Source organism: Mytilus edulis, chromosome 10 (genome assembly GCF_963676685.1).
Source record: "Mytilus edulis chromosome 10, xbMytEdul2.2, whole genome shotgun sequence".
In the NCBI taxonomy this organism is placed as follows: Eukaryota; Metazoa; Mollusca; class Bivalvia; order Mytilida; family Mytilidae; genus Mytilus; species Mytilus edulis.
The window spans coordinates 60,572,794-60,597,897 of NC_092353.1; the positions used below are offsets into that span (position 1 = coordinate 60,572,794).

The following is a 25,104-nucleotide window of genomic DNA, read 5'->3' on the forward strand; positions in this document are numbered from 1 at the left end:
AAATCCAAAGGCCCCCCCCCCCCCCCCCAAATCAAATGGTTGCTGCCTAAGGTTGTTAGTTTTCTCGTTTGAATTGTTTTACATTGTCTTATCAGGGCCTTTTATAGCCGACTCTGCGGTATGGGCTATGCTCATTGTTGAAGGTGACCTTTAAATGTTAATGTCTGTCATTTTGGTCTCTTGTGGATAGTTGTCTCATTGGCAATCATCAGTCAGTTTTAATCTAGCGGCGTACTACAGTACTTGATATATAAGGCATGGAGATGTATATATTTATTTCTGTAACTCTAAAGAAAATTTATCCCTTTCCGAACCCATTGTATAAAAAAATTTAATCAACGTGTGGTTGCTGGTGATCTCAAAAGATCATTCAATTTGGATGATTTTAAGGGTCATGACCTTTTTAGCTAAGTGGATTAATCAAAATATGAAACAGGTGTTAATGAAATTGACATCATTGTGCAATGTGAAAGGCACTCGAAGGGGATTTTCGGTTAACAAAAAAAGAAAATGTCTTTTTAATCATTAAAGAAACAGATTCTTACATAGTTACTCGTGGATTATCGGATTTATCCAATCTCCATAGTTAAATTATAAAATTTCGCCGAGGCGGCTCGGACTTTAAAATTGATAATTTAAGTATCTCGATTGGATAAATCCGATAATCCACGAGTAACTATGTAAGAATCTCTATATACATTTGACCGTTGGATATGGGTTTGCCTCTTTGTATAGTTTAGAATGGTCTAGCTGGGCCATGTTAGTCCTATTGACGACAGTACTGTAACCTATAATTGACCACTAAAACTACATTTTGTCTTGGACAGTTTGACTAATTTGCACACATACCACATCTTCAATTGTTTATAATATACACCAGTAAACCGTGGAAAAATACAACTACTTGCTATAGTATTCCTGGATCAACCCAGTGCTGTACACGTTTGCCGACATAACATTTTCAACAAGGACTCTGTTGCCTACCGAGTCAATTTCCCCAGTATTTCTTAGTAACTGTCAGTTGGATAAAGATTTAGGAAGATGTGGTGTGACTACTCTCCATCAAGATAACAATTTATTAAAGTCAACCATTATAGGTTAAAGAACGGCCTTTATCACAGAGCCTTGGCTCACACCGAACAGTAAGCTTCATTATCTATAACAATAAGATATATACACGAATTAGATGTTTTTTAATGTGGATTTCTATTAGTTGTTTCCTCTCTTTAAGTCCCTGATGAGTTTCATTTGTGAATTCCTTTCCTTTCCCCCTTTTTGACCTGAACAACAAAACTTGCTACATCTTTGCTTATAGTACAAATCAATAGAAGGTTAATTTATATAAACAGCTTATGCTTCCTTGCAATTGGTGTCTTTAATCTGTGTGATATAAATGCTGTTCGCTTTGTTATTTACCTGCATTATTTCTGTTAATGATTATTTCTGTTAATCATTAACAGAAATAATGCAGGTAAATAACAAAGTGAACAGCATATATCATATATATAAGAATAAATAAATATAGGTAAAACATATTGAAATATATGCAAAATACTATTCAAAGTTGTTTTAAAACGATGAACTCGACTGAAGCATTACTTAAAGCACATTTAAAAATAAGGAGATGTGGCATGATTGGCAATGAGATAACTAACCACCCAAATTCAAATCCTTTGGATACTTCTTAACACTAACCAAACACAGAACCAGATCAGGCTTGTAAAATTTTAGTTGGGCCTTTAAAAATCATGTCCTATGCCAACAGAAATGAAATAAAATTTAGCTCCGATCTTTTAATTGTAAGTCTATCTTGAAGACAAACCCATATTCTACAGTGAACTTTAAAAGGCCCTATGTACATTGGTGAACCGAACCCGAAAAATATGAATAAATTCAAACAAGAAAACTAACAGCTTTTTATCTTACTTCTGAAGCTGAACTAAATTGTTGTTACAAAATTTTAATGCCAAACACAGACTAGAAATGATAAAATAATTTTTTATACAAAGTGGCCCCGAAATGATTCACCTCAAGTGAGTTAACTCGCAGTTTCGAATATCGACAGTACGTTGCACTCGCTGAATACGTTGCAAGTGCGACATGATCAGATGAATATCGAAAACTTGCGTAACTCTAGCCGACCTGCTAAAACTTACAATTATGTTAGCAACATAAACCCCTTAAATCCGCTACTTTATTTTCCCAGCTGTTTTCGTTATATAACACTATGCTCTCTCGTTTTATATATGTAGACTAGCCTATCAGAGACATTATGTGAACCTTTCTAGAAAAAAAAGCCTGCAAGGTTATACCTCGGATGTACTCTAATAAACATGTCATCACGGTCCCACAGGTGTCCTTGTGTAAAGAAATTTCAAGGTATTGGTGTATTCTCAAATGGTTAACTTAGATAATCAGTGCATGAGACTCTGACAGAGAGATATCTGATTATTTTAAACCACCTTGTTCTTACTGAGCGTTTTTAAAATATGTTGATACTGAATTCAAACAATTAAGTAATATTACTTTTCTATATTTTCTATAAATTTAAAAATTAAAAGTTGTGAACGTTACGTAATTGACTGAACAACTGGGTCCTGTAGGTCGTGACGTTTTCTCCTGGTTTTTGCCTTCTGGAATTTACAATACAATCATTTAAAAAAGTCTTGGTTTTTAAACATTTTTTTGACGTAATCGTAAGCGCGCCGATGACTAATGAATGAATGAATGAATTTTATTTCTCATAAACTACAAGTTACATAGTTACAGAGAATATATAAACAATTACATAAAATAATGCTCTATTTAATAACACGGATTATATGACAGGAGGTCGCGTTTTATACACAAATTTAAAATACATTTTGAAGGTGTTGACAGACACAAGTGAGTCGCCGTGGATTTATTTATTTATATTTGGTGCTATTATTTTTATTTTATTCGAATTTAAATAAGTTTCAAAACTAAGAAATGAACCGGTTAAACTCTATTTAGTTGTCGGAATGATATGATATACAATGACTTATTGTTGGTTGCATAACGTCCAGTGGCAAATTTTTCATGCATATTCAGGACGAGACCAGGGTTGAGTTCAATATTGTAGCTGCTACGTAGCGACAACGTAGATGCTATCGATATTTATGTAACAACTAATATAAAGCTACACGTTCAATAGTCAAAATCTGGGATGATGATCAGGGAAATTTGGACTGCCAATGAAAAATGAGGGTATATTGGATAGGGACAGAAATTTTGCCTTGCAACAGGGCACCTATATACGGACCACTCAAAGAGTTGTTGCAAGGGTTCTTTACGTGCAACGAGCGTGGCACTCTCTTTACACGAGGCATTAGATTTGACTTCCTCATTCTGACCGGACGTGACTGCAAACTTGATACATCCCACACAGCCAAACGGACGTCCCACTTCGGCAAGGGTCATACTGCCGGTCAAGAGAAGACCAAGTGACCGTATTTCTATTCCCCTAGTCACCTTTTGGGGGGACACTTTTATCATTTATATATGTTTTATAAAAAGGGAAAATATAACTCTAGTTTCACAAAAGCATTTTAATTGTCCTATATAAGCAAAATATGTACGGGAACACTTATATTTTGACACTTGAAAGCCATGACCAAATAAAAGGTGTACCTGTATATTATTTTTACTTACTAGCGTTTGGCATTAGATTTTAGCTGATACTACTATAATAAATATTACTGAGATCGGAAAGGTTAATCTTACGAAATAATTTGAATTATCTGATATCATTTGGATAAAGGAAGGAGCTATACAATAAAATACATTAATTTAAGTTTTCTGGATTCAGTTTACTTTTACTTACTTATTTTTCTCTCTTTTGATTTGAGCGTGCTTTTTTTTGTATGACAGTTTTTTTTTTCTTCAGTTCTCTTATCTTGTTAGACGAAAGCAAACTTGCACAGTATATTTTTTGCACTTGTTTAGTCCGAAGTTTGCTAAGTTTTTTCCACATGTAAAATAAATAAACTATTATAAAAAAAACTTCATTTTGAAATATAGCACTGTTTTCGGAAGTCGCATATGTGAGGGTATTAACGGAACGAACTGATTAAAAAATAACGGGACCAAAAAATGTATATAAAACGTAATAACAGGTGCTGAGATATAAATGAAAGTAAAATTGAAATTAGATAACATGGGGATTTGGTCTATATTCTTATAACCACTCTTAAATTTTGTTTAATTTTGTACACAGGCCGTACATCACGTACAGTTTTAAACTGGTATGGTATATTTTGTAAATTTTACCTGTGCACACCTGGTCCACTCCAGATCACGCACGTGATTCATTGACCATGTTCATTGCGTATTGAGTTAAATAAGTCTGATAGGAAGTCGACCGTTAGAATACCCGAATATGTCACTTTTACAATACCCTGGTAATTACGTCATGGTATTAAGCCATGTTGGTTACAAGAAGACAAGTTTTTGAACGTTGGTCAAGTTAGGTAAAAAACAAAAATATACGTTAGAAAAAAGCATTTAAAAAAAACTTTTCAAAAAAGAGATAAATCTCAGTTTATAATTGCTCAACAAAAAGTATCTTCGAACTTTTTCACTTTATTGGGACTACTATAACATTATTATGGCATACATCCTATACAATACTTGATACTGTATTTCGGTGCCAAAAATGTAAATTTATTAACGAGTTAAAACCAATTTACGATCTTATGTCATTCACAGCTTTTAACCTGACTTCAACATTGTACGCTGAATATTCAACCCTCTAAAAATAAGAGTATTTTTTTTTAATATTCTCATCAATTTTAGTGAAACGTTGCTTGATTTGATGAACTTGAAAACTATCTAGACTTCTTCCATTACTGAGCGGGTAGAACATACATCACCTTGACAAGTCATTTTAAGTCTACTTTTTTCGCCCTTCTATTCTACACTTTTTTCATTCTTTAAACCCCATTCAGACCCTCATAGATATAGGAAGATGTGGTGTGAGTGCCAATGAGACAACTCTCCATCCAAATAACAATTTAAAAAGTAAACCATTATAGGTTAAAGTACGGCCTTCAACACGGAGCCTTGGCTCACACCGAACAACAAGCTATAAAGGGCCCCAAAATTACTAGTGTAAAACCATTCAAACGGGAAAACCAACGTCTACACGTTATGAAAAATCTAGTACGTAAGTTTTGCTACTTACACTAGCTGGCATGGGTATAGGAAATTTCCATCTGTTGTCCATCCTGTATTCTGTGGTAAACTCATTCATACCCTCTTATACGTTTTCTATTAACGGTTCTCGAGCCAATTCACGTTAAAATAATTTTAAAATAATTCATTTGAAAACATTATTTACAATTAACAAAAAAGAGCAGTGACTATAGCTGGACAAGTAGCATTTTTACTGTATTTTTAGTCCGGCCAAAATTATAATGCTGAAGATATAACATCGTGATTTAAGGAGATAAATAAATGCTGAGTAGTTATGAGAAATATTGTCTAAATCGTATATATCAACATCTATGCAGCAAGTACACTTTTGAATTAGTTACTTAAAGGGAAAATTCACGATTTTTTACTTATGGTTTAAATATGTTCATTATGACATAATATATATATTCACAAAGTTTTATCGCTATATGTGCAGTAATAAAGGAGAAATTCAATAATTAATGAAAAAATATCAACTACTTCCTGTAGGTCGTGACGTTTTCTCCTGATTTTTGCATGCCGGGATTTAAAATACAATCATTAAAAGTCTTGGTTTTTAATCATATTTTAACGTAATCGTAAGCGCGCCGATGACTTATGCTTTATCTAATAACCATCCGATAATAAGAAGATAAAACGCACAGACGTTCAATTGTACTCATTCGTGAGATAAATTATCTATGTTAAACGTATATATTCGAATTATTTTTGTAGACAACACAAAAAGTTATAAATTTATTTTTAATAAATGCATTTTCGGACTGATAAGGTGAACAAATTAAAGTACAATAATCTGTAAAGACAATATGTTGGTGTACTATTATTGACCTTTTACTATCTCTGCTATGGCTAGGTTTATACGATGTGTGTATTCGCGGTTCTGTGGCAATACTCGTAGATGGCTTGTTGAAAGGTAAATTGTTATTTGCACTTCGGTATTTAACCACGCCTCTAGGGCACACCTTGCCAGGTGTGACTGTCTATTCGGATCAGTGGTAGCATTTAATACACACATTAAAAATACATATTCAAGTTGGTGACAAATAAAAATTGGTCGCCGTGGAATTATTTAATTATATTTGGTGCTATTATTTATTTGAATTCAAATAAGTTAATTTACTAAGAAATACACAATTTTCGGTTAAAGACGGGAAACTTAATTCATATGTCAGAATGAAATGATATACAAGTCTTGTCCTTGATTTATGTCTCATAAAAAGGGGGGACTTAGAAATTAGAAATAGCTTTACTAAATCATTTTTATTTGTCTTTATTAGGCGAAAAAATGTACGAGAACACTTACATTTAGACTTTTGAAAGCCATGTATTAATTAATATATGAAACTATCTGAAGATAACTCTACCGAAGCGGAATATAATATGTACGAATAAAGAAAAAAATATTTTTGTAATGGAATCGAAAAATTACGAATAGATATTCTTTTCAAGTGTGATAAACGTCAACCAAATTTATTCATAATCGGGAACGTCCTTATTAAAATCTGAGACAACTATAATAATCGTCTTCCCCAACGTATATATATACTTAAATAACTATTTGATCAACGATGTTTAAAATTAAAAGACAACGAATTTAATGTTATCTTTCCCTATTTTTGAATGTTATTATAAGTCTGTTCAACTTGCAAGAATACCCCTAAAGCGGACAAATATCCGACAAGCAGTTTATTCTTTAAATTGCTGTCATTGAATATCAAGAAAGAAAATAAATCCCGAAATTGATACTCAATAGTTTTCCTAGAAAATATTCACATTCCTTGGGGATTATTAGTGTACGTCCAGTTGCATATATTTTACATGAATGTTGGAACAATTGTGATGATGACGAATTTCGTCCTTTATTCGAGAACAATTTAATTGATATATAAATCTGTGAGTTTACTATGTTCTTAACTTCGATGAACCAAAGCAAGTTATAAATTGACCTGTATTTAAATCAAATTGTTTCTTTTTTTTCTTCTTCTTCTTTTGGTATACAATAGTCTATCGAATTCGTTGATTACATACTGTTGGCATACGTGGACTAGTCTATTTACAAAACTTTTACCACAATTTACACAAAATGTATGTTTCTTTCTTATGTTCAATGTATACATGTATACATATTTTAAATAGCGCTACTGACTATAGTTCCGTAACTTTCTACCAGGCGTATGTATACACGAATCGTCGACAAGTGCGCACATTTTTTTAGATCAATAATTCTGGTATGTTTCAATCTGTCCTAAACTATTGACAACGAGTATATATTACATTTTCCCAAATTAACCCTTGGAAAAATATGTAAATAGATTTGTATTTCTTCAATTATTTTTTTTTGTATTATTTTTTTTTTATAAATAATATTCTTTACACCAGAAATGTTATTTATAAACAAGCGTATGAGTTCAGTAATGACTAGTATATTATATCACTTTCGGACACGCAAGACAAAAATGTATATTATACATGCACCTGATAGTTCAAAATGGAAAGTTATAAGTAACGGTCGTGTTCACTGATCAATACCTACAGAAGTGAAACGATGCATGAACTTGCAAGCCCGCCGGACAGGAAATCGATTGAATACCTGGACGTGTCACCTTACACCCCTTCCAATACCTTTGGGAGTAATACCTTTAGCCATGCTGGTGATCAGATGAGGGAAGATCCGAATTTATTTAAATAAAGTTTATTACTTGAAAGAATTATGAACGAATTAGATTTTCGAAAACAATTTCCACGGAACACTTATTTATCATTTTATGATTTGAACTTTGACTTTTTAACTAATTACAATATTATCAGTTTAAAAATAACAGACTATATGGTTATTTAAAAATATAAGACCATTTTCCGTATCAAGTTAGTCAGTCAGATAAAACAACCGTACGATTGACAAGATATCGACACGCAATTACGACTACATCGTTTACTGTAGTTTTGTTCCTTTGTGGTTTATTGACATATCGTGATTTTTCATCGGAGAAGGTGACAAGATGGCGGAGAGTAGAGAACTGATACTCAAAATTGAAAATCGATGGTGATCTCTTATTTAGCGTTATAAAACTTTAATATCTATAAATTTGAGCATTTTTATACAGAATGGACATAATATCAATTTTTGATTTTTTTGCGAAGTTTCCCTTTAAGACTTGGCAAATAATTGTGCAAAATATTTCTATTCATTCACTAAAACAAATCAAAATGCAAATGCATACACTACAATTTAGATTTGTTTTATTCTAAAGGCGAAAAAAGACTAATCTGTTTATTTGTTCTACCTATTATATATACAATTCCTTGATTTCACGTAAGGTCAAGAGTCTGACCACTGATAATTGGCTTCAATATACATCTATGATTTCAAAAGAAAATTCTGATTTTTTTGTTTTCTTGAAGTTTGGTTCAAATCAGATCGTCAAATGATTTTTAGACACGATTTGTTTTTATTTAATTTAGAATGCTCGGGGCTTTTTATCTCAGAAAACAAGAGAAAACGATTGGAATGTGCAACCGTCCCCAAAAGTAAGATTGTAGTTTCAAAAGAAAAAAAAGCAGAAAATAATGTATTAAGTTTTACAAAAAGGAAAAAAAAGGGGGGTTACCCCAACCTTGGTATAATATTCCGAGTCAAGGTATATCAGTGCATGTTCATAGACCTCCGTTGTAGTAGAACATAAAAAAAATAAAGCATCCAAGCATATTAGATTTAGTTATTATCCGAATTGAATTTTTCCTCCATGGAATAATGAGAAATTTCAGTTGTCAGGTTTATTCCTTTCAGTTTACATGTATACTTTATACGCTATAGTTCTGTAGTCACTAATACATAAACGTTTTTAAGCGATCACATGGTTCTTGGGTTTTCTTTAAGACATCTTAAAATGTAAATCACGATCTCCAAATTCTTAAATGTCCATTGCATACGCGCGTTTGTAATCCGACACAGATCGGGGACACTTTCAGTGTCACATGACATTTTTATTGATAGTGAAGATTTGCGCATCCACAAACAGAAGGCCGGAGAAATAGAGAGTTTCAACTAATCGTCCGGCAAGCCGTACGAATAGACACTCCGCAAAAAAAAGATGGAATACTCTCCTCTTCTTTTTGGTCTTCTGAATAGCATAAGTTATTTCCATGTCTGGTAATCTGCTCCTTCTTAAGTCAAATACATTCTTATTTCAAGAATGAAAAAAAAATCCAAAGTGAATCGCTATAAAAGTAAAATTGAGATTAGAAATGGAAAATGGGCGTCAAAGAGACAACAACCAGACCAAAGAGCAGACAACCTCCGAATCCACCAGTGCGTCTTTGATGCAGCGAGAAACACGCGCCTGACAGCGCCTGTGCTTCAGCTGGCCCCTTAACAAAATGTATACTAGTTTATTGATATTCAGTGGATGTCATTCTTTACTCCCAAATATACACAAAAGTTAAAATAAAAAATCATACAAAAGAGGCTTCTTAATTGGAAAAGTCGCAAAAATACAGCGGGGTTAAAAAAAAATTTAACTTTTTAATTTTAACGTTTAATAAAATCACACGACAACAATTTCAGACAGTCCTATCTTTCTGAAAATAATGCATGAACAGTTCATTTTCAAAAATACAAATGATGCTTGCAATTTGAATTGCTTGGTCTTTCTTCTTCTTCTTCTGTTAGTTTTGTCCTTCCATTTCGGAACACCAAGCATTTCTTGTTTCAATAAACATGAATACACTATATATTCTCTATATGTCCTCTCAGGGTAATATGTACGTGTATACACGACCCAAGAGTCATAAATTCCTCTCCAAATTTGCTCAATAATATTCTTTTAAAATCTAAAACCATTTTGCAACAATCAATGAAATAACAATAAGTAAAGATAAACCGCCGAAGCTTTGAAAGTGTTCAACAGGTCGGGACCACTACCTTATAATATGGAAATGCATAAATTAGCATACTTATGTTCTCGCACATGTAATTGTTTATTTACATGTGAGCAAATTTATTTTTACCTATGTTTTTGACCAATCCACTAAATGAGTCACAATGAATGACGGACTACTACGTGTTTACAATCAAGAACACGTGTAATTTACTGAAATACAACACATTTTTTCGTGCAATGCGGGATTCACAATTTCGCTTAGTTTTTCATTTTGTTTATCCTCATTTATAGTTCGTGATATAAAGTATTACATCCATGCTCAGATTAACGAAGAGTTGTTTCTATGCGAAGAAAAAGGGTTTGAATTACGCCATATATAGCCATTAACATGTTTGATGATGGCACAGAGATTTCATGTATTTGTCCACCAGACAGCAACTAAACAACAGCGAAGAAAGACAATTACCCATGAGACAAACTTACTAGTGTAAAGTAAGCCGTCGAGAACAGCCGGTGCTTATATTCACGAGTACAGCAATTTTCGTATAGATAATTAAAGGCAAATGTGTGATCCTTGAATTTTGTGTTCGTAAAATAGGCGAAGAAATATTTACATACATGGCAGTGTTAACAAAATCAATAAGTATTTATTTTTGTCACATTTCAGTTCATGGGACTTCCAAACTGTTCCCTTTGTTTTGAAGGTAGTGAAGTCAGCAACTGTTGTTTCAGTTTGTTCGTTTTTTAACGGGCCCCGGACATTTGCCAAACTGAATAAAATCATTACAGCTGATTTCTTAAACCTGCAAAGTAAAACTTTGGTTGACTTGCTTGCTTTGTTTGTATAGTTGTTTATACAAGCTTTGAAAATAAGACTGACATCTTTTAACAATATATATATAGGCATAGTTTAACTTGTATATTTTATATTTTGTACAATATACAAACAAAGCAAGCAAGGTAACCAAAGTTTTGCTCTACATGCATTAGGAAAAAAGCTGTAATGATGTTATCCATATGTATGTGCGACAAGTCGGAAAATTTGATATGTTTTGTGAAAATTGCAGCGTTGGATCTATAATAAAAAAGAAGATGAGATATGATGCCAATGAGACAGCTGCCCACAAGAGACCAAAATGACACAGACATTACCATTAGAAATCATCGTACGGCCTTCAACAATGAGCAAAGCCTATACCGCATAGTCAGCTATAAAAGGCCCCAATATGACAATGTAAAACAATTCAAACGAGAAAAACTAGCGGCCTTATTTATATAAAAAAAAAGAACGAAAAACAAATATGTAACACATAAACAAACAACAACCACTGAAATACAGGCTCCTATACAATATATATATATTGTATGGGATAGATTTCTTCTCCTTTTATATATTTAATCGGGCCGTTTATTTTGGGTTTTTTTTTGTGTTTTTTTTTCTGGATTGTTTTACACGTGTAACTTTTGGGTCATTTATAGCTTACTTTCCAGGATTTACCCTATGACTGCTTACTTTACTAAATTATGTCTTTGTTGGAAAGATGTCTCATTTGGCACTCATACCTCATCTTCTTATTTCTATATCCAAAGCACGTTTTAGAAAAGAAAAAAAAGGTAATACGGCACCAACTATGATCCAGCGACTTTTAATGTCGGAGATATTTTACATATGTCAACAGGACAGCAGCCGAACGATAAAAAACCTCTGAGGTATATTTTGTGATAAAATCAGCAACAAACGGATATTATCGATGGATGAAACTATCTAACAAATGTATTGTGATATATACCGTACCCGCTCATTGGCGCATCCAGGGAGCGGGGGTTCCCGGGGAAGGACCCCCTTTTTTGGACGATCAGTGCATTTGGATGGGGACAGTAGTTGGAACCCCTCCCCTTTTGTCCAGGGTTAGGACCCCCTTTTTTTAAATGGCTGTATCCGCCCCTGTCGCTTTCATAACACTTATTTTTAGCATACTGAATCTTATGATGTTCTTACTTTTAGTTCAGGTCCTGATAAAAAACAAATACACATTCAGTACAGAAAGAAGTGTTTCAATGAAAGTTTTCTTGTTTTTCTAGGCAGAAAAGATCTTGGAATGACATGATACAGGTTTAAAAGAGCTCAAATTATTTTCTTACTGGTCAGTGGCCACTACATTAGATATTTCGTGAAATTAATGCAGGTTCAATTCATAACAATGCACAAAATACCGGTTCAACTACTTTTGCAAGGCGAAAAAGAAAGTCGAATCGTGAAGCCAGTAAACAATATTTTTTTTAATCTGAGCATGCAAATTGAAGATTACGTTATATATTTTACATTAAATATATTTGCAGAATAAAATCATTGGTAATGAGAGTCCCAGACAATATATTAGGCCCCATATATTAGTTGACTGTTTTCCCACTAATTCCATGTGTTTTTTAAAGGCAGTAGTGTACTCGTAGTAGCCCACAATGCATTGTAGTTCATTGAGTCTATTGGTCAGTTTTTCAAGGCCATATTGGCCTTGTGTTTTGGAAATTACTATGCAAATATATTCTGACGTAAGAAAATCTAGAGTTCTCGACCTGTTCAATTTACACACACACTTCTGTTAACTCTGTTTACCTGTTGACTTTTGTTTAGTATAGCAGGTGTGCGTTGATCAATATATTTACGAAATGCAGTCATGTGTTTATTAACGTCTCTCTCACTTCTCTAGGTAATGATTGACAAGTATTGTAATCTATGTAACTCATAAATTAGAGTACAATAAAGGTATGTTTAGTAAGTACAAAAACTCACTCTTTATTCGAAGACAAAACTAAAATCAAAACATGTTGTAACTGCCTTTCCTGCACAAGTAATTCAATTGACACAATTTAAATTTGATATAAATAAAGACGTGTTTACTTTTTGGTATAATTATCTTATTTGCACTGACAAAAAGATAGCAAGCTTCAGTATCGGAATTGCGGAATTAATTTTTAAATCGCAATTTCAAAATATAAGATTTTCAGAGCAGACTTCGCGCATCAATAGGGACATAACAAGTAGTGATCATTGATTTCATTTTGTCCAACAGAGATTTCCCTGAATTTTAATGAATGTCTATCAGGGAATCGAGGAATACACGTTTTTGCAGTATTGCAGCGTAGAAACCTGTCAAATTCTTAAGGTCAAGCACTTCAAAATTATTCTATAGTGATATTATACATATATGCTCTTTCTTTCCGTGACCAATTATTGACATTGATATGTAATTATTCCATTCATAAATATTTGTAGATGTGTATTACAATACTTCCACGTGTATTGTCCATTGGTCGTATTTAAATAGATTTTATTATTGACCAATGAAAAAACGATATTTATTTCATCAGAAAAGCCATGCCCAAAAACGTTTCGTATGAATGTCGATCTTTCCCCTCATATACTTAGTTTGAAATATGCAACACTGATAAAAGCTTTAAAAATAAAATATATATACCAATCTAACTCATAGATCTATATTATCTGTTTCTGTCTTGATTACAGGTATATTTTCAAAAAACTTCGTTTGAAAGATAATAAATAAAATGGTTAGTTAACGAATCCATAATATTTGATAAACTGATTAAGAAGTGGTTTAACTTAAATATATAATAATAATAATTTATTTTATTAAAGTGTCACATACTTGTCTACAGATTGTTTATACAGTTTATATAATATACATTGCACAATAATAAAATAAGACAAATACCCAGCCTAGAAAGGCTTATGAGACACTATATATACAAATATATATCTATTTAACAAATACAAAATAAAAACATAATAAAATGTTAAAAATGTTTAAAATTATCCGGATATTACACATCATAAAAAAAATATTAACATAAGTAGTAAAAAGAAAAACCCAAAAAAACAAACCAAAAAACATATCTTTTAAAAATAGATATGACAAAATTAAGTATGACGTAAAAAATAAATAAATGATATGTGATAAAAGAATATATTTTAAAGAGGTTATACAAACAGATTGCGAAGAATAAAACGAAGTAATCTTGTTTTATTAAAACCCTCTAAGTAAAATAGTTAATAAAAGAATATGATTGAAATGAATTAAAAAAAAAAAAAAATAATAATTAAAAAATTACTGTTACTTTGACTTTTACAGAAATATACAATCATGAATTAAAAAGTAAATAAATTAAATATAACTTTGACCCAAGGATTTGTATAGTGAGAAGGATTGGAATCTCGCGGTATCTCATTAGTTCTCGCGTATCGTGAGAAGTCGTAAACTCGCCACTTATACCATGATACTCGCTTGTATTGTAAATATCCGGTTTTATCGCTTGGTTAACAACGTTATGAAAATACACATGGTAAGCTACGATCTAACGATCTTTTTACGATATTAGTTTTGTGTAGACTTACCGATAAAACAATTCTTATTTCTCTTAAATTACAAAGTGATAATTACCTAAATTGATCAAAAGAAAAAGTTGGCGTTTATAAAGTTTGTTTGTGAAATTTTCGTATTAAAATTAAATTAAGTTTGTAAATTTGATATTCATCCCGGAAAAAGATAAAAAATATTGAGTTTTCCCCCTCATGTGACCGCAGTTTTGGTAGTCATTTATTATCTTCATAATAATCATTTACTCAAAGAGGAAGATGAAATAATTATTTGATTGTCACAGCTTGTTGTTTGACTTTCTGTTTTTTTAAATAGTTCTTTGTTTTTTATTAATTATGCAAGGAACTGTTTGTAATTGAAATATACTTTTGTTGTGATTAGATTAATTAGTGAAGAATATATATAATTAAATAAATTACAACCTTTAATCTCAAAACATAACATTTAATTTAAAAAAAATCAAGATGATTAATTAAATGAAGTCTTTGATCTCAGTATCAGAACAAGCTTAGATATATTATAAAATGGGATATTTAGTTATCAACTTTCAGTTCAAATTATTATTCAATGTTACAACCATGTCAGATTTTTTATCCTGGGACCAAGATATTGATCTTGATCTTTTGTTAGGTGAATATACTGAGTATGATCCAGAACCCAGTGACAGTGATGAAGAATGTTACATTGCCAAAAAGAAAAAGTCTGAACCTGTACCAGATACATGTATTAAACCTTCATACACTTGTCCTGTTTGCAAAAAGACTCTGAAAACAATTTCAGGCTTCCGTGGTCATGTCCAGAAACAACATGGACAGAATTTGAGAGCAACAGACCATCGCACACATGCAGATAGTAAACTACCTAGCACAGTCTGTGACGCCTTAAATGAAAGTTCATTTGCTGAAATATTCCCTACAGCTTTGCAGTCCAGTTTGTCCAACATTGCTAATGATCCATTTACCATCAATGACAGCATAACAGACATTTGCAAATTTGTGAGCAATTCAGCAGTAGTGCAAGACATTTTGTTGAAATATTTTCAGCCGATATTTGTTGAAACTACAAGCAACATATCTTCCTCATGTGACAAAGAGCAAATGTTTCGCCGTTTACACATAAGTAGAGTAAAGCCAGAATTGACAAACACTTTTCACTCGCATTGTCCATCTCACTCATTGAACCATACCAACTTATTCCTACAGATGGTACATGAGGATATTGTTGGTGAAATTTTTAAAGTTCAAACAATGACAGCTGTTCAGAAATCAACATCAAATCAGGAAAAGTTAACAGAAAATGACCAAAGCATTCTGTATTATATTGCTGGTTACACCATTCGTGCCCTACAGAAGAGATACACCAGGTACTCTACTAAGAAGTTGTCCGTCATAAATAAATTTACAGACAATTCTTCAGGTGTTAACTTTGTGAAACAATATGACAAGTGGTACAAGACACAAGACCGTGGTGGCCTTCAGAAACCATCAGATTCCCTGTTCTTATTAATCCGTGAATTAGAGACAATTATTCGCAAAACAGTTGAACCTTCATATAGTGCTAGTTCGCTTCTTATTGATCCTTTAAAAGAAGCTATGATGGAAGGGTTCATGGTAAAACATTATTGTGACATTCTTATGCAAGGTGAAACTGCAGATATTGTGTCAGCTATAACTGAAGACATCATTCATTTGTTTTTAACCATTCGTGGCTTTGCTGTTACTCGCATAGAACGCAATAAACTGACCAAGAAAGCAAAATCTCAACCCTCATCCAGTCTAAGACAAGCCTTAAAGGAGAAATCTTTAAACTGTTGACACTGTGAAATTTAATTTTGTTCTGTTCATACATGAAATATAATTATTTAAATTGTTTCCACATGATCGTTATGTAACTGTTGTATGAATATGAATATTTAAAAAAAAGTGAAATGTGTACATGTCTTTTTTATTCATTGTCGTTCATAACACTGCTTTACAACTACTACTGTCACTCTAAAATATTTCACTTGACCTTTGAAAATATGTTATTCATGCTTAAAGGGGGTGTGAGGTCTAAACATGTCAATATTAAAGACAGCAACCAAACAACAAAAGTAACTGAAAGAAAATTTAGCTGCAAACCAACTACAAAACTTATCTAGTATGGCCTACACTAAACAGGAACAATATAAGGTCTTCAACAAATGAGGGACGAAATGAATTCATTTGTATCCACGACAACCATCAATATTCTGTCAATATAAGATAACAAATACATGTAAGAACAATTGTACTTGAACCTAGTACATCAGGAGCATAACAAAGAAATATGACAAATATAAATACAATTTTGGTGTCAGAACATTGAACTCTGGTAGATAGTTGTCTCATTGTCATTCATACCCCTCTTATTTATATTTCCTTGTCCCTTGGATTCTTGTCTCATTGGGAATCATGTATCATTTCTTATGACGACCACAGCAAAACATAGGAACTCATGAACATGAATTGAATACTACTAAAGTATCAGGGACACATAGATTTTATGTGCTTAAATTTATCAAGAACAGAGATTTGTTCATACTGAAAGTTTTATTTTCACACAACAAAATGCACAATATCAAATTATAATTCAAGCATGCGATAAACATTGAACATAATTTCTACGTATATACACATTCATAAAACAATGAAAAAATATTGAACAAATAAAGATTGGCGCAATAAAAAACCCATCATATATTACACGTTATACACAATTTATTTCACATATTTGTTGTCTCAAAAACTACATAACCTAATTACATTTTTAGACAAAAACATGCGAGAGAATAAACACTTCACTAATAAGCGTTTAAAAAAAAAAAATTTGTGTTGAATATTTTTTCCTCTATATTTTGAAATAAACATAGAAAAATTAGAAATAATTAATTAAAGTAAACTACCTAGCACAGTACGTGAAGCCTTAAATGAAAGAATATTTTTTCCTGTATATTTTAAAATTAACATCGAAAAATTAGAAATAATTAATTTAAAAAAAAATTTATGAATTACTTTTTACTGTAAATGCACAATATCAAATTATAATTCAAGCATGTGACAAACATTGAACATTTTCTAACTCACTCAATTTCTACACATTCATATATCAATGAAAAAATATTGTACAAATATAGATCGACGCAATAAAAAAACCATCATATATTACACGTTATACACAATTTACAAAACCTAATTACATTTTTAGACAGAAACATGCGAGAGAAAAAACACTTCACTGATAAGCATGTTTAAAAAAAAATTCTTGTGTTAAATATTTTTTCCTATATATTTTGAAATTTACATTGAAAAATTAGAAATAATTAATTATAAAATGCATAAAGATTTATGAATTACTATTTACTGTAATAAAACTCTTTCAAATGCAAGGACTCAACTAAAAATTCAAAACTTGGTCTATTTGTATAACTTTTTGGTGAACCCAAGTACTGAGAACAAAAAAATAAATAATTAAACTTGCACCCTTACAATTTTTTTCTCAATTTCAGTAGCATCAATATGACCAATGGTTTACTAAGACTATTTTTAGTTTATGTACTTTAAAGGATACCAGCAATCATACATATACAATTGCACATACATGTATGTACCATGTGTACAGTTCACCTTTCAAGTTTACATGAAAATGTTTACAAAATGCCAAACACTCATTTACTGCAATTAGATTTGCATAATACAGTAATAAAACATTGTTTGGAAATAAATACATATAACAGGTATACATGTGAATTAAACTTGTACAAAAAGACTTCTTGCATTATTAACATTAATATGTTCTACGCTTTGGTAGCGAAGTGTTATCAATCACAAAGTTCCTGTCTCTCTGGTTACTGACATTTCCTCGTTTGGGTGCCAAAGCTTGAGCTCCAACCGCTCTCATGGAGGTCATCATATGACGAACATCATTCACTGTAGGGTTGTTATTGTCCCCAACCCTGTGTCGATAGTGTCCAAAATGTTGCTCCAAGGGATCTTGGTTAAAGTGATGTGTGAGGACAAACTTTGCGCCAGATTCTAATAGAAATTTAACACAGTCTACAATTGAAAACACACTGATTTTAAAACCTGTCAATGTTTGATGACTCAATTGCATTCCTTTGCGTTGTTTCCTTGAAAAATTACCAGCTCTTTGCATCACTGATTGTTCCCAGGAATCAAAGTACTTAATAAAGTCTACTCTCAACCACTGTAATCTTTCATCATTGACTGTTGTGTATGGATCAAGGTCAGGATTTCTCTTATTTCTACCTTCATATAAGTTTCTTACGTTCAAACAATCAAAAAATTTGTTCATAATTCTGATGAAATTAACTGTCTCGGTTACATTATCTCCATACATCATTTCAAGGGCATTAGCTACTGTGGAGCTCAAAACTTGTGCTGCAATGTTGACTTTCATGCAACCGTAGGTTGTCATGTCAAGGTGACTTCTTGTCAATTTTGGACACGGACTGTACAGTGATAGTTCACAATGGTCTTCAAACAATTTCAACAGATGCATCCACGAAATATCTTTCCCATCTTTCCACATTTTTCTGGTGTTTTTGTGGGAATAGGAATTGCTGAAACAGTTTCTAGTTGTTTTCACAAGATGGGGAACATCTGAGATGAAATAAAGTTTTCTTTCGTCATCGGCATAAGGATTGGTTGTGTAATGAATAAATTCATTCACCTGTCCATGAATGTTGAAGAACTTCCTATTTGCAGATGCGCCATCACAAGTCAGAAAGAGTACTTTAAGTTGAGCAAAGCCGGTCTCTAAAATGCGAATAGCCTTCCAAATAATAGGATAAAGATAATCAGCAGTAATACTTAAGGTAGCAAAGCCTGCTAAAGGGAATTTTAAGTCTGTTGCAACACCTCTCACCATTAACACAAGCATGTATTTGGCAATGTCTGCATCTGTTTCTGTAGAACTTGTATCTTTCATACTTCTTTCAAAGTTCATAATCTGGTTTCCGACCTTATCTAGATTACAATAACCAATTAGTTCGCCACTATGTTTATCATACACCAAGTCTGATTTTACCTTGATTTCGTCGAACAAAAGTCCTACATAATTCTTCCAAGGATCAACTGTACTGTACATATCTCTTTTCGAAGCCTCATTTTTCAGTTCTTTCACTACATCTGGCAAAAAACCATTGTCACTTTTAGTATAATGTGAATAATCGAATAATGTCCTTGAACTTGGAAGAGTAATGAAACCCGAATCTCTTAAAGCCTCATAGGCAGCACTTGATTTGTGACGCAAGTACAGACACCATCTTAGTATCATTGGGTGCCATCGCATACCCTTCAATGACTTCACATTCGTGCTCTTTTGTTGTTCTGACCAGAAAAGGCGTTGATAAGAATTGGCATCAGGAAAGGCTTTCATTATTTCAGTTGTACATGCTGCCATTGTATCTTGCATTTCAAGTGTCTGACAGAAGTCTAATGTTACACCTTTACTGCAAACCTCACGTTGAAACTTCCGTTGAGTTTTGTCAATTTCACTCTGTAGGGTTGTTATTCTGTCTTTCTGCTGGTGAATTTTTGTAATTAGTTCAGTACGGGACATCTTGGTATGTCCTATAGTGCTGTGTAAATAGTTTGGTATGTTTTCCTTACTTTTTCTCTCTTTTTCTTCTCGTCTGTGTTTTCTACTTATCAGCACTCTTCTTAATTGTGTACAGGGTGAACATCTGTTTCCCTGCACAAGTAGTAAACAGTTCATGCTTCTTACAGTTGATGAATAGGAAATGGTACCTTTCACTGCTTCAAAGTCGCCTTCTCGAAAACCTTGGCTACTTGCAGAACCTTCTGCGCTCTCGACAGGTGTGCCCACTGGTATAAAAGCCATTAAATCTGCCTCGAAATTTCCTGTACACACAGAATAACTTTGTAATTTCATAAGTAATGTTTGGATGTGTTTAACACTGTCAAAAACTCTTGGTAAACCGATCCATAGGTCATGGTCTTGGCTGAGCTGGATTCTGTGTACAAATACTTTGGCAAAAAAATCTCTATTTATCATCACATTTAATTTAACAGATATTCTTTCAGCGGACGGATATAACAGCATTATCTTGATTGAATCACTGGTTGTATCTAAAACATATGGTGAACTGATGCAACCACTCTGGACAACATCTTGCTTAAGTTTATCGAATGGGTCTGTATATGATGATGTCACACATTCGGTTTCCTCTATCATGTCTATAGCTACTTCTTCTTGATAGGAGGTACATTCTATGTCCTCTATAGGCTCAGCAGTGTACAAAGTAAAGTCAGGGTCAATCCTTTCTCCACGCACTTCTACTTCTTCTTTTAGACATAATTGCACTATGTCCTCGTTTGGCATACTATAAGAATGGTCATTATGCAAGTCAGTAGATTGGACTTTTTTGCGCTTTCTCTGTGAAGGAACATCCCTCCTTTTCCTTAACTTTGGCATTCTGCAAATTAATAAAAACAGAATCGTTAGTCTAATTTTCACATCCAATTGGGTTGGCATATATATAGCATGTAAAGTTATGGTTAAAAAGGTTAATATTGATTTTATTTTTAAACCTAACTAATTTGCCTAACGAGGTTTCCCTTAGTTAGGGTGTTCTTTTTACATTTAGTCAGGAGCAATATTCTGACTTCAACAATGAAAACTTAAGAAAATCTTTAGTTGTTGTTTGTTTATCATGTTTATGGGTTAAATAATTGTTTTTCGTTATTTAATATTTAAGGACGTTAGATTTCTTGTTTGAATTGTTTTACATTGTCATTTCGGGGCCTTTTATAGCTGACTATGTGGTATGGGCTTTGCTCATTAGTGAAGAACGTACGGTTACCTATAGTTGTTAGTTTATGTGTCATTTTGTTCTCTTGTGGAGAGTTGTTTCATTGGCAAACATACCACATCTTCTTTTTTTATATTTAGGGTAGGTAAGGCTATTATAATAGAGACTAAAAAGTAGGATTGGCAGGGTAATTGGAACCACACATGATTTTTTTTTATTTGGCCCTTAAGTTCTACACATGTCAATTATGTTGTTTGCCTAAAAAAATACTGACCTACCAACCCAACCCTGTCAGGCCTGTAAGGCATGGGTAGGCAACAACTAACATTTTTTTTCTGAGGTCGACTTTCAAAATTAACAATAAAGAAACATCTAACTACATCCTTAATGAAGGGGGATAGGACTTTTATCTTTTAAAACTGTGGATTGACCCTTTCAGGATGTTAGAATTTGTTTTTTTAAATGCTGGCCCTCAACATTTAGCGTTTTTAAGCATAGGCGTATCCCGCCCCCCCCCCTTTTCGTGGGAAAAATTTGGTTGATTATATAGGGAATCATTGAAGCATGACTGGAGCGCCCCCCCCCCCCCCCCCCCCACTTAGGTCAGTCAGCGGGCCCCCCTTAGGAAAAGTTTTGGATCCGCCACTGTTAAGCCCAGGATTTCTGGATCAGGACCCCTCCTACCCCCCACCTTTTGTTTCTAGATTAAAAGTGCAAACCCTAGCACACTTACATATATATATATTACATTATTACATTGTATGGTTGTTTGACCTAATAATAATTTAAAATTCTTATTCAGCTTCATGACTTTTATGCCTATATATTTGGTCAAATTCTCATGCATTACAATTAGATTTTCACGTAATCTGATAATATCTTTTATTCTTTACCGGGTTCATTAATGAATTTCAGTGTTATATTACCTCCTTCTTTTATCATATATGACTATTCTTTATAATTTGGCACCCCATTGTTTCCTATTTTACCCAAGCATAACTTTGATCACTAATTATTATTTCAATTCTCAAATTTATTAACCCCATTTAGACCCTCTTTTGTAATAGGGGAAAACAAAGGTGGTAATACCCCTATATGTACAGCATAATACCATCTGTTGCTTTATTAATACACAGGGTATTATTCAAAAGATACATGGAAATCCTGGTTACAGATAAAGTGTCTCAGGTAAATTGTAAGGCACATGTGCCTCAGGAACATAACATGTGTTTGACAAATTTCTTATTTGATTTTACTGTGGACAAGATACACTAATCCATATATACTTAAAAAAAAGGATAAAAAAATGTAACAACCAGACATGCTAAATGAACTTAATATTAACATGATTAATACAAATATAAATGACACTTTTCAATGCATTTACAAAAACTAGTCTCGTAACCTCAGTTCTATCGGGAGCAGATCCAGCTATTTTTAAAAGGGGGTTACAACTTGAGTCTGATGCCTTGATCATTCCAAAAAGGTCAATGTCTATATAGAAATGACTCCTATATTTATGAAGTAAACTGCTGTTTTTTACATATGCACAATAATATATATATGAGTAACATGAATAATGATGATATGTGAAATTTGGGCTTCAGAATTAAGAATTACTTCTGGTAGGCTTGTTTAAACTATATCATGATCAATACCTTGTCTTGTCATATAGTGGTAATACAAAACTTTTAAAGTTTTGCCATGTTCCATGGGTAATTGAAAACTTCATGGAATAACTTACAATGCATGAATCCATGATGCAGTACTATATACATCTATATGGGTTGACAATTATTTACTGACAATTTGACAAATAGCACATTTAAAAAGATTGCTAGAAAAATATTTCATCTTTCTTTTTCTTCATGCTAACATCATAAGTTCTATATACATGTACGCCCGGAATATATACTGTGTGTCCATCTTAAAATAATAGCCTAGTTGAGTACTAAAACCACTTATTATTATAGTATTTATATTGATAAATAAAGATTTCAGTCACAACTTCAGGATGTTAGATAAGTATACATCCAAAAAGGATCCTGTCTTTTATGTTATTAACTTTTTATCCATAAGTGGATTGTTTTGTCATGATGGGATATTTTTCTTTGCCGATTTCAAAGGTAAAATTGAGAATGGAAATTGTACACAAGAAACTAAAATTAAAATAATACAAGACTAACAAAGGCCAGAGGCTCCTGACTTGGGACAGGCGCAAAAATGCAGCGGGGTGAAACATGTTTGTGAGATCTCAACCCTCCCCCTATACCTCTAGCCAATGTAGAAAAGTAAACGCATAACAATACGCACATTAAAATTCAGTTATACATATAAAAATTGTCTTGTCTCTTATTCATACATTGGACTGAACACAAAAAAAACCCATTGACCATTGAATCATGAAAATGAGGCCAAATTAAATAAAAAAGTATGTGTGGTTCCAATTACAGCTGAAAAAAAATTTGGGTAGGTAGGTAGGGATTTTTTTTTATTTTATGGTTTTTTTTTACATTGAGTCTATGGGAGCAACATTCCGACTTTTACAGTGCTTAATGAAAAATGACAATAAAATCTTTAGGGTAGGCTATTTTTAAGCTGAAAAAGTAGGGACGGTAGGGTTACTGGAAGCACACATATATTTTTATTTGGCCTGAGGTTAAGATCAGATGAATATAAACTCCATGTGTTAATTAAGTAGTCATGCAGTGTACTGTACTTAAGCATAATAGTAAGAAAGGAAAATATTTACCTGGCTATTATCTACACAAACTTTTTCTATCTTCAGAGGGCTGTATACTATGTAGGCCCAAGAAATCTTGAAATATGAAACCTGAAATTAAAATATGCAATTACTTCATGTACTTAATGGAAATGTTACAGAAAACAGTTTTTGTTTGAACCTGTCCTAAGTCAGGAATCTGATGTACAGTGGTTGTCCTTTGTTTATGTAGTTATACGTGTTTCTCGTTTTTCATATAGATAAGACAGTTGGTTTCCCCGTTTGAATGGTTTTAAACTTGTAATTTACAAATTTGGTTATCCCAAAGTAGTTTCTAAATTTATTCAGACAATTAAAGTTATAACTGTAAACTTGTAAACAGATGGATCAACTTACATACATACATGCAAACTCTTAACATATACAAAAACATGTACATACTGAACATGTAAATCAAAACATAACAATTGAACAGCAACTTGAGACAAACTTAAAATTTGCAGACTGTCCTTTCTGTTTTTTACATCAGCTTGTGATTTTGTTTAGTTTTTCACCATAATGAATTTCAGACTTAACAAATGTTTGCCAGACTAACAAGCCATTAAAGCAGTTTTTCTAAGTCTCTTAATTTATTTGGCAGTCCAAGGATTTGTATAGCGAGAAAAATCCTTGGCTCGTTAGATTTTTTTAAGATGAATATTTTAGACTAGGTTTAAGTCGTAGCACTAGCTTGTACTGGTAGAAAATTGTAGATTGTGATGTTCGGATGATCGTACATTTTCCAATTATTCAATAATGGTATAGAGGCATTTTCCAATTATTCAATGAAGGAATAAAGGGGGTGTTCAAATGCCAGCTGCGCTTCAGCACGAACAAGTGCACCTTTCTTTTATCATTTCAACACTGGATTATACCTTCAGCTTGTTGTAGTCTCTTTTTGATTATATACATGTTCTTGAATAATTTTATTTAGAGTTAGACCAAGGATTTGTATAAAATGTCATATAAAATGTAAATAACAACAGACAAAACATGAGCCAGTGGCGGATCCAGGGAGAGGGTTCCGAGGGTTGGATTCCC

General features: G+C 32.6%; 1 protein-coding gene across 1 annotated transcript; it reads right to left on the reverse strand.

Annotated features, from left to right (window-relative positions):
* Nucleotides 1-18,283: 18,283 nt before the first annotated feature.
* Nucleotides 18,284-24,164, reverse strand: LOC139491612 (uncharacterized). Its single transcript, XM_071279379.1, has 2 exons — nucleotides 24,055-24,164; nucleotides 18,284-20,966 (listed from the first exon to the last, which is right to left on the reverse strand). The coding sequence occupies exon 2, from the start codon at nucleotides 20,963-20,965 to the stop codon at nucleotides 18,293-18,295; it is 2,673 nt and encodes an 890-aa protein (XP_071135480.1). The 5' UTR covers nucleotide 20,966; nucleotides 24,055-24,164; the 3' UTR covers nucleotides 18,284-18,292.
* Between the last annotated feature and the right edge of the window lie 940 nt (nucleotides 24,165-25,104).

What these genes read in the sequence shown, in the direction of transcription:
- LOC139491612 (XM_071279379.1), bottom strand. Translation starts at nt 20,965, where the DNA reads ATGCCAAAGTTAAGGAAAAGGAGGGATGTTCCTTCACAGAGAAAGCGC.